We start from the raw sequence: 11360 nt of genomic DNA, 5'->3' as shown, positions 1-11360 counted from the left end.
ACAAGACTGTTAAACTTCAGATCTACACACATTATAATTCTCATATCTTATTTCCATGTTACACAGCTGTCAGGCCTGGAGGGACCTTCCTCCAATAGACCTCTCTGTAATGAAAGCACCCTTACCTACAATGGAGAGAATCACCACCACAAAGTCAAAAATGTTCCAGCCTATGGTGAAGTAGTAGTATCTGAGGGAGATGAGCTTTAGCACAAACTCTCCAGTGAACAGGATAATGAACACAAGGTTGATCCGGGATAAAACTTGAGTCATATATTTGCTCTGGTCATCAGTTTCTACCATCATGGTGACCATGTTCAGGCAGATGAGGATCATGATGCTGATATCAAAGACTTGTCTGGTTACAAAATCAAAGACCATTCCTTGGAATTTGTTCTAGAAAAAGGGAGGATAGAGAAAGTGAAAATGCATATTATGTAAATAATGGTCCAGTAAAATTACAAAGTTCCACAAGTGGCCATGAGATGTACACCCTTCTTTATAACCCCAAACAATTATGTATGCTTCACTTCTCTTATGATAAAAAAAAAGAGAAAGAAGTGAAAAAAGTGATTTGTGTCCAGCCAATGTGGCTCAGTGGTTGAGCATTGAACCATGAACCAGGAGGGTTCAATTCCTGGTTAGGGTACCTGCCCAGGTTGTGGCTCATATCTCCATGTGGGGCATGCAGGAGGCCACTGATCAATGATTCTCTGTCATCACTGATGTTTCCATCTCTCCCTCTCCCTCTCCCTTCCTCTCTTTTAAAATATATTTTAAAAAAAGAGAAAAAGTCATTTGACAAGAGCAAAACAGAATTGGTTTATTTAGGATCTATGGAAACATAAAGCTGAATAAGGCATAAATTGGTGGCAATTGGCTGATAAGATGTATGTGCTTTGCTTGACTTTATTTTTTTATTTTTTTAAAAATATATTTTATTAATTTTTTACAGAGAGGAAGAGAGAGGGAGAGGGAGTTAGAAATGTCTATGAGAGAGAATCATCGATTAGCTGCCTCTTGCACACCCACTACTGGGGATATGCCCGCAACTAAGGTACATGCCCTTGACTGGAATCGAACCCGGGACCTTTCAGTCCGCAGGCCGACGCTCTATCCACTGAGCCAAACCAGTTTTGGCACTTTGCTTGACTTTAATAACTATGATTATTTTTACCAAAAATAGCGGCAACTAGTAATAAATATTTACAAAGTAAGTTAATGTAGACAGTCTTGTACAATACTCCAATTCATTTATCAATACTTTAGGACTGATAGTATCTTTTTTCAATCTCTCTCTCCCACAAAATATGCCAGTCATTTTCTATTTAATTCTACCTCTTCTAACTGAAGTATTTAAATGACCTTCAGTAAAGCAGGTCATGCCCTTTTGTGTATCCTGGACCTCCTCCCATCTTCTGCCCAGCTCTAACTACTCTTAAACATATGATGAAGTGAAGCATTTTATAGGATTCATAGACCGTATCTACTCCCAGTTCTAGCAATTACAGGCTTTTGACTAGAGGCATGATATTTACCTTCTTTGGGCCTCAGTTTCCTTATTACTTACACATCTGAGAGGATAGATGAGCTAGAGAACAGCTCTGTGAGCATAATGCCTTATTATCATGCCTTCCTATTATTAGGGAGCTCGACAGAGTATGCATTCCAAATATGTCTTTTTTTGTGTGTGTATTTCGTGGAACAAACTATTTTAATGACATCCTTTTCCTTTCTAAAAAGGTTAAGAATATTTTTAATCATAAGAATAAAGAGAACAAACAGCATAGAGGGAGGCCATGGGTGTGGGATGGGAAATCTTAAAAACTCCATCTACTTAAAAGGCCCAGAGGGTATCCAAAAGATCAGAGGAGCAGGATCCTAGTGCATTGCAGTGGGAGCATTATGTCTGCGTGGGATGCAGTTACCTGGAACCCTTTAGTTGGAGGCTTTCAACTGACAAGACTGTGATGAACATTCCCCCTTTTTAAAGAACTTAGTAATTCTTATTGAGCGTCTTATCGGGTGTAGCAGTTGTGAATTGTGTTACACAATATGGACTTCACTATCAGAGCATATTATGTGCTGGTGATATTACACAATATGCTCTGATCCAGAGCACTGCCCAGTTTCATCCTGGAAATCAGGCTTTAGAATGTTAAAGAAGACTAGAGGCCCAGCGCATAACTAAATCATGCGGCTAGGGTCTTAGGCCCGGCCTCCTGCGATCAGGGCCATCTTCTGCCCGCTCGCCAGTCCCCAGGCTGAACGCCAGCCACCTCTGCCACCAGGCTGTCAGGCCTTTGGGATTTACTGCTCATCCCCAGCTGCTCCAGGGCTCAAGCCTGTGGGAAAGCGGGCACTGGAGACTTTGTCTCCATGTGCATGTGTGGACTGGCCGCTGATGGAATGCACTGCCTGCTCGGTCTGCTCACGCGGGCTCTGCCACCACCTCTGCTGCTGCCACTGCCACTGCTGCTGGAGCTTGAGGTGCTGACGGAGGTTGCAGGGCATGCTTGCAACCTTCCTGCCCCGGTGTGAGTGGCCCTGAGCAAGTAGTGCATTTCATCAACAGGTGGCCCGGCACATGCACATGGAGGTGAAGTTGCCTGCGCCCACTTTCTCGCAGGCCTGAGAACCCAAGCAGCCGGGGAAGAGCTCGTGATCCCAACAGCCTGACAACCAGTCCCGTCCTTCCACCACCCACTCTGATTCCCCTGTTCACCATCGCTGATCCGTCAGAGTGGCCTGGCCAGGGGGAGGGACCAAGAGTTCAGCAGTATGGCCCACTTGCCAGTCACCAGTCCCACCCTGCCCCTGCTCACAGGCCAGAGAGGGCAGGGGAGGGACCGAGAAGTGGTCAATGCCACCTCATGGTGACCGGTCATTCTGGTTGTTAGAGCTTTTATATAGATAGATAGATAGATATAGATATAGATATAGATATAGATATAGATATAGATATAGATATAGATATAGATATATAGATATAGATGAGTCATTCTTACTGCAGGCCGAGGTATGGGTTTCTGAGGTTTCTTGGACCCAAGTTTCTTCATTGCATTGTAATATTTTTTTTGTTCCTCTGTCATAAAGATGTCTTGACCTCCAAAGTAAAGACACAGAATAAAATTGGTTACAATCCCAGCATGTGTAGAACAGCATTTTTACAAAAATATTTCTGGGTCTTTAATCCTCTCTCCGTTTTTAAATGGATTATTATCCTGCTTCATACAGATTTTTCTGCTTTTCCCATTTATGTGAAATTCTGAATACTTAAATATTATGCAAACCCTGTAATCACATGAAACTCTGATTAGTACAGGATCTTAATTTGATTATAATATGTTTAGAAGGAAGACCAGAGGTTTGATATATTCTAGTAAAAGAAAAAACATTTTCTTAAACTATTTCACTGTTGACAGTTTTACTTCCTTCAACAATTTTTGAGCACATCTTGTGTGCTAAACAATGTATCTGGTATCAGACTTTCTTTTTTAAAAAAAAAATATATATATTTTATTGATTTTTTACAGAGAGGGAGGGAGAGGGATAGAGAGTTAGAAACATTGATGAGAGAGAAACATCCATCAGCTTCCTCCTGCACACCCCCTATCAGGGATATGCCAGCAACCAAGGTACATGCCCTTGACCGGAATCGAATCTGGGATCTTTCAGTCTGCAGACCGACGCTCTATCCACTGAGCCAAACCGGTTTTGGCTGGTATCAGACTTTTATAGATACCAGATATATAGATATATGATACAAGGACTGCAGGCACTGCAGAGATAACAATAAATTCCAAGACTCAGAAATGGGCTTTGCATAGGAGAGTACGCTTAGCTAGACCTTAAAGTAGGGGTGTCGAACTCAATCAGAGAAGGGGCCAAAATCTAAAATCCAGCCTAAATCGCGGGCCAAATGGTTTACTGAACAGTCATAAACTGTCATTGTGATGGAAACGCAGCGGAGTGCAGTGATGACAGCGCGGTGCGGGCCACATTGCAAGGCCTGGCGGGACGGATTTGGCCCGCGGGCCTTGTGTTTGACACATGTGCCTTAAAGGATAGTTAAGGCTTTGTTGAGTAAAGCAGTCCAGGCAGAGAACATATTCTACATGAAGGTAGAAGAATATGGCTTGTTCAGAAAAGGTCAGAAAATCCATGTAGCTGTGAGTGTAGAAAATGATAGTAGTGTTGATGGTGGGTGGGTAGTAACTGAGGACTAGGGAAGTGGATGTAGAAAATATGTTATGGAGGAAATGAGGCTGGGAAACTGGGTGGAGATCATTACTGAAACACTTCGTAAGCAAGGATAAGGCATTGGAGGTCCACTGCATGTTTTGAAGCAGTGGCCATATTTTTGGGTCAGAAAAACTCTAGTAGCAAATCTGCACAGGATGCACCAGGAGAGGAGCCACTGACTAGAGCTGGATTCTTCTGCAGCTGAACTGACCATACAGTGAACAGGAGAGAGTATACAAATGATCTAAGTCTATCATAACTGTGAGTGTTCATATAGAACAGAGAAAAGCTCAGCATGGAGAAAGCTGAGAGCTGAGGGATACTTATCTTCTTTTTCTGTTGGTTGAAGTTATCTATGATGACACCAATGAACAGATTCAGAGTGAAGAATGACCCAAAGATGATAAAGATGACAAAGTATAAGTACATGTACAGATTTTCTTCGTATACAGGCTGAAGTTTAACCTGAGTAATATTAAAAATATAAAATATTTTAAAACACATTAAATACTTAAACCAAATAACAATTTGATGAGTGTTGTCACTTAATATAGAACTACTTTTGCCTTGCCCTGAAATAGTAGTTTGTGAAAACAATTCTTTTTCAAATTGTTGTGATGAAGGATAAGGGAAGTTTATAATATTTATGGGTGTTCTTGCATCTGTTTTCCCATTGTGGCTTATCCGTATATTATTTAGTGTACGTAACAATGGTAAAAACAGGGCAAACATTTTGAGCCTGTTATTAGTCATATATATTTTTGCAGTATTTTCAATTTGGGTTTGGAAATACTGGCTCTTGGAGGTACGGCTTTAATAACAGAACATCAACTTCTCAGAGGAAAATTCAGCATAAGCGATATGTTCTGAGGAATTATTTTTATTCCTATTTTTAAAATTGAATTTCCTTGAAACTTGCTTGCTTTTATCATGGTATTTTTGGAAGTTGTTTCCCAGGCCCTGGTTGTTTATCATACTCACCAGGGATAGGGAGAGACTTTTGGTAATCTTAATAGTCTCATTTGCTGGATCGATTTTACACCTTCTGATCCAAAAAGTTATATATCTTTTTTTCTTTTTTTTTTTTTTTGGAAGTTAGATATATTTTCATTTTAGATACATAAAATAGACATATATTAATAAAAATTATCTGTATTGAAGTGTATGGTCTTAAAAAGGTCATTTCTACATACAATTGTAAATGATTTGATAACATCTCATATAAAATTCTGGGCCTTTCAGTTAAATTATCACAGATTGTTCACTATAAAATGTCTAGTAGCTATAAATAGTTTTAAGCGGTACTTACATCTCGTGAATCAACAGCTGCATACATAATTTCCATCCAGCCTTTAAATGTGGCCTGTAAACAACATATATTTGAATTCCTCATAAAAGCCTAATCCAAGAATATGCACTTTACCTTATGAAAGCATGATAACTTTTTGTACAATGTTATGGAGTTGAATGAAGAAATGAAACTGAAATAGAACAAGATTTTATTTTGAGTATGGGACTTATTTTCTTTGTTTCTCTTGGAATGTTTTCCTTTTTTTTTTTTAATCTAAAATTTAACTAGATGTTTGATTCAGAAAACCACATCTCCATCTCAAATCCTTTTCATACCAAAAAGTGAGCTCTGTGATTCAAACCTATGACATGTTTAAACACAGGTCAGTCATTTTCATTAAGTAATTATCAATTAGTTAATATACTGTCAATTTAAAATTATTAAATATTACTCATTTTTAAATTCACTCTATAAGTTAGCATTTTTATGTATTAGAATCATATTCTTTAGATGTTGAAATAATTAACTATATGGTTAATGATCCATCCATTTAATTCATTACTCAATATACTATTATAGTATACATTGTTATTTTAATAAATAAAATTGCTCCTTTGGCAATGATTGCTACAAAAACTTAGAAATGCTAATGGCACAGTAGTGCTCGATAATATTATAAGTAAATATAGGAAGCAGAAATATAAAATCACATTAAAACAAACTAAAAGCTGAACACTGGGGAAAATACATGATAAAATAGTTGCAAAACATCTTCTTTACAGTCAAGTCAAGTCAAGATTGTGGTATAGGTGTTATCATCAACTGCTTTTTTTCATGTCAGATGTTAATCATTCAAACAAAGAGCATCAGAGAAGTGAAAATGTTTCAAAACTCACACAGCAGCCACTTACCACTTGCAGCAATGCGAGATATCCAGCACCAACATTGTCAAAGTTTACTTTCACGTTTTTCCACCGAGCTTGCTTGCCAAGAGCCTGGCAGTCACTAAAGTTGTTGACTTCACTAACGTCAAACATGTTACCCGTTGTTGTGTTAACACAGTGGTAGAACTTGCCAGCAAACAAATTCACACCCATGATGCTAAAGATCAGCCAGAAGATAAGACAAACCAAGAGCACGTTCATGATGGAGGGAATTGCGCCAATAAGAGCATTCACAACCACCTAGAAGAAGAAATGAGGATAGGCCAATTTATGAATCATTAAAATGGAAACCATGTCTTTCATTTATTTAATACTAAATGGGTGTGAAAATAAAATAAAAAATCTAGATGGACAAGTTGTTTCTTCTAGTATTTTATAGGACATATTTGATGAAGGAAAAACACATAACTAGAGAGCTAAAGAATTTAAGGAAAACAAAATATATCACAGCATGGAAATAAATAAATAAACCTGATATAGTAAGATGGAATCAGAAAATGTTTGCATGCTGGGGAAAAAGAGAAAAAAGAAAGATACATTATGTACCAACAAAATAAATAGTCATCATTCAGCAATACAGTTTAATTTTCAAGAGTGTTGAAAATGTGATTAAACCTTTTATAAATAAGCAAAGTATTAGTGATGCATTAAATCTGTATCCACAGCACAAGCTAACTTTTCATGAATATAAAAATAGGATTAGGAATTTGTAAAGCCTCTTTTTTTTCACATATTGATACATTCATTTAAAAAATATATTAGAAAATGAGATGAAATTTGTCTCTGGACATAAAAGTACTGAATCTGTCCCCATCATTATTATTCCAACTCTCTTAAATGTTCACTTTGTGGCACATGTCACTTCACCAGGCTGTTCTATTTCATTAAGAAGAAATTAAGTCACCTTTCCTCTAACTAAATTCAGAAGAGATTAAGATCTATTTTGAAATCTCTATCAACAGTATCTTTTCGTAACTAATATCTGGTTTATAGTGGACTATTTTTTAAGCATTTATATTAAGTGAAAGTATTGTTCTATTTGAAAACTAGAGGCTCGGTACACAAAATTCGTGCATGCGGGGGGAGGTCCCCCTCAGTCTGTGCCCTTTTGTAGTCCAGGAGCCCTTGGGGGATGTAGGGCCTAAGCTGTCAGTTGGACATCCTTAGCTTTGCTGCAGAGGCAGGAGCAGCTCCCATCATTACCGCTGTGCTGGCCAGCTGTGAGCCCAGCTTCTGACTGAGTGCCACTCCCCCGTGGGATCGCACTGACCACCAAGGGCAGCTCCTGCACTGAGTGTCTGACCCCAGTGGTCAGTGCACATGATAGTGACTGGTCATTCCGCGGTTCGGTTGATTTGAATGTTACCTTTTATTATATAGGATATTATAAATGTTATTTTAGAAATCAACACCAAAGAATTTTTAATTGACATCAAAACTTGGAATCCAAAACTGTAAAAATGTCATATGCTACTTGAATTTTATTTTCTTTAGAAATTAAGTCAAAAATAATATACTGAAATCAGGGTTTACATTACTAAAATTTGTGTAAAATTACTTGCACAAGTTCTCTTTTCATCAAATAAATGCATTATATATTTTATCATATTTTATAGCTGGAATGTTAATTTTGCCATATGACTGAATTAAAAATGACAGAATATTTTTTTCAGATTAAAGCAAATATATGTTTTTGTTTCATTTAATTGCTATGTCCCCTCAAAAATGAATTATTAACATGAAGCCATACAACCAGATGAGGCTTACATAATGTCAGTAATGGTAAATAAACAAAAACAAACAAACAAACAAACAAAAAAAACTGGTGTGAAAAGAACCTGAAATTGTGTAATTTTATTAATTTTATCTTGTGACTTTCATTACCAACTATCAGCAAAATGAAATTATAATGTAAAACTAAGTGTTTCTTTCCTTGCAACGATCTGAAAGAGTGGTTTAATTTTCCCTCAAGAGTGAATCTCAAAGTCAAGGCTGAAGTGCTTTTAGTATCCAAGCTTCCTTCTAACAAAAAAGCCCTATGGCCTAGAAGAAATTCAATATCCTTGTGCTTTTGTAAACTGGATTAAACAAAGCTGGCCTCTGTGCTAAATAGTATTTTGAGGTTATTGCAAGTGGGTGTGTATACAAGTGTGTACTGTATGTTTAGATGCAAAAATATACACTAAGGAGGAGAGCAGGAGAGGAAAATACAAGTGCTTTAGAAAAAGTGAACCTCATTCAGAATGCTCACTTAAAAGGGAGATCTATAAAGCAAACCTCAGGGGTTGCCTGCAATCTTTAATTATCCTAACCTCATACTTGGTTTTCTTAGGATATATAGATTTTGTCAGAGGCTACAATTTAGTGTTGCTTTCTTGCTTAACAACTATTTTTATTACTGATGTTAATTGAAAAAGTAAAAGCACACAAAAACTATTTTACCTTTCATTCATCACCCGTAATTTTTGAGGAATCAAACTACCAATTGAAGAAAAAAAAAATAACCCTCTTAGGATGAATGTCAGTAGTAAATAGTCATTTCAAAGTGTGTAAGCAAAGCAAAGAAATAAATGGCAGCACGCGGTTTCTGGAAACATCCTTGAACTTTTGTCAGAAGACCTGGATTCTAGTCCTCCTTCTGCCACAAACAATTTTTTGAAGGCCTGTTTCGATTTTAGGAGGCTAGGCTTAGTGATCTCTAAGATTCCTGCTCTGAAAGTTTGTAATTCTATGAAATAAATTTCAAGACAACATGACCTCGCTCTGTATCTAAATCTAACCTACATTTAATTCTGACATGAATCATCAGGGAGCTCTTAGCCTTCTTACCCTCATGCCTTCAAACCGGGATAAAGCTCTCAGAGGTCTTAAAGCTCTTAGTGTCCGGAGGGATTTGATGGCACCAAGTTCTGAGTAGCCGAGTGCAGTGGCGACCAAGCTAACCAGAGAAACCTACAAAAGGAAAAATTATTCATCATTTCACTGAGAAATAAGCTGCTGGCTGAAAAGCATAGCGTATGGCCTAATCTTCAATGGCAACCATATAAAACTTCAGACATATCTTGGCAGCTTCCATCTTCCACATAGTGGGATCATCTCACATGGCCAGCCTCATCTCATACTATTGCTTTCCTTACCAGTGAAACTGGAGTCCTTACTCATTTTTATAAACATTTGGAAACTCCTCTGGTTAGATATTTCACCCATGGAGCCCGCCCCCACCCCTTTTTTTTAACCTCTGCATATTTAGGGCATTCTTCCAAAATGTATACATACACTTTGAATACTTATAATGGTAGTGTTTATTTAGATATATTTCATTTTCAAAATTAAGTTATACATTTTTAGGACACCCTGTAGACCATTACTCATTCAGGATTTGGTGTAAAAGCCATATCCTCCATAGATCTGTGCTTAATATCATTGATTAGAAACCATGTTTTTCTTCTGAATTTTATGTAGTATCTTGGTTATGCATAGTGGAGACATTTGCCATGTAATCAAGTCAATGCATCCATTGGATGACGTAAGGGCATTAGGGTTTAATTTGCTGTGAAAGATGCTATTGGAAATGGATATAAGTGAACCTACCCACAATCTTTTGAGGGCAGATAGAATTGGAGCCACTGTCCCCTCATCGTTTCATTTAGCATACATCTCACAAAATTGGACAGAAAAATAGATGACTTGAAATTAAAATTGACTAGTGGCAGGATAATTTATTGAACTATTCATTTCTGTCTAGTGTTTGCTGCCACAGAAGACTGGAAAGATGGAAAATTTATTAGAGGGCACACAGCCTTCTACATTCTGGGTTCCTTTGCCTCAGGAGGCTTTAACAGCTTCTTTTTATTTCTGGAGCTTCTCACTGAAGACTTCCTCCACTCTCCCAACCTAGTCTTTTGTTTAAAGATAAATGGCTGCAAACTTTTCAAGACCCTAAAGTAAGGAGGTTCTTGCTTTGAAAGGAAAAGAAAATAGTAATGGCTAGAACCCAAACGTACTGGCAGGTTAGGGAGTTGTGGGTTCAAAGGCTAGGAGGTACCACTAACACATAACAACCCGACACTGGACTGAGTGGCTCTGTGTGCTGCTGGAGAAGCTGGGAATTATTGAATTGCCTTTATTTTAATGGGCCTCATGTCATTTTGTGTAATGCAAAAACTCACTTTATTGAGTTAACTATTGTGAAAAACCTTAATATCCTTTAAGGTAATTTTGAAAAACATAGTTTAAAAAATATATATGTATTTTTTATTGATTTCAGAGGGGAAGGGAGAGGGAGAGGGATTAAAACATTAATGATGAGAGAGAATCACCAATTGGCTGCCCCCTGCATGTCCCCTACTGGAGATCAAGCCCACACCCCGGGCACGTGTCCTGACCCTGACTGGGAATTCAACCATGACCTCCTGGTTCATAGGTCAATGTTAAACCACTGAGCCACACCAGCTGGGCTTGAACTATATATTAATAATTTTATATGTATCCATCAACAGATGATTGGATAAGAAAAGGTGAAGTACATTTGCAACATCAATGGACCTTGAGAATATCATGCTAAGTAAAATAAGTCATCAGAAAAAGCAAAGAACCATATGATTTCAACTCATATGTGGTAGATAAAACTGAAACTCATTGATGCAGACAACAGAATGGTGGTTACCAGAGAGAAGGAGACTGGGGAAGGAATAAATATATGGTAACAGAAGATTTGACTCTGGGTAGTGGGCACACAATGCAATATACAGATTATGTATCATAGATATTTGCACTTGAAACCTATATAATTTTATTAACCAATGTCACCACAATAAATTGAATGCAATACAAATAAATTTTGGACTATAAAGAGCACAAGAATGACTACTTTCTCAGCA

The 11360-nt window shown here is 37.6% G+C and overlaps 1 protein-coding gene across 2 annotated transcripts in view; it reads right to left on the bottom strand.

Annotated features, from left to right (window-relative positions):
- Positions 1–11360, bottom strand: part of SCN3A (sodium voltage-gated channel alpha subunit 3) — a 119075-nt gene that overhangs the window by 3588 nt on the left and 104127 nt on the right. For both annotated transcript variants that reach the window (XM_045575277.1, XM_045575276.1), the window contains 6 exons: positions 9310–9432; positions 6448–6720; positions 5555–5608; positions 4573–4710; positions 3009–3113; positions 126–396 (listed from right to left, as the gene is read on the bottom strand). In XM_045575277.1, the coding sequence (XP_045431233.1) occupies positions 126–396; positions 3009–3113; positions 4573–4710; positions 5555–5608; positions 6448–6720; positions 9310–9432 (964 nt within the window). The remainder of the gene's footprint in view (positions 1–125; positions 397–3008; positions 3114–4572; positions 4711–5554; positions 5609–6447; positions 6721–9309; positions 9433–11360) is intronic.

Source organism: Pipistrellus kuhlii, unplaced genomic scaffold, assembly GCF_014108245.1.
Source record: "Pipistrellus kuhlii isolate mPipKuh1 unplaced genomic scaffold, mPipKuh1.p scaffold_m20_p_7, whole genome shotgun sequence".
Classification (NCBI taxonomy): domain Eukaryota; kingdom Metazoa; phylum Chordata; class Mammalia; order Chiroptera; family Vespertilionidae; genus Pipistrellus; species Pipistrellus kuhlii.
This window is presented reverse-complemented; position numbering and strand designations above follow the sequence as displayed.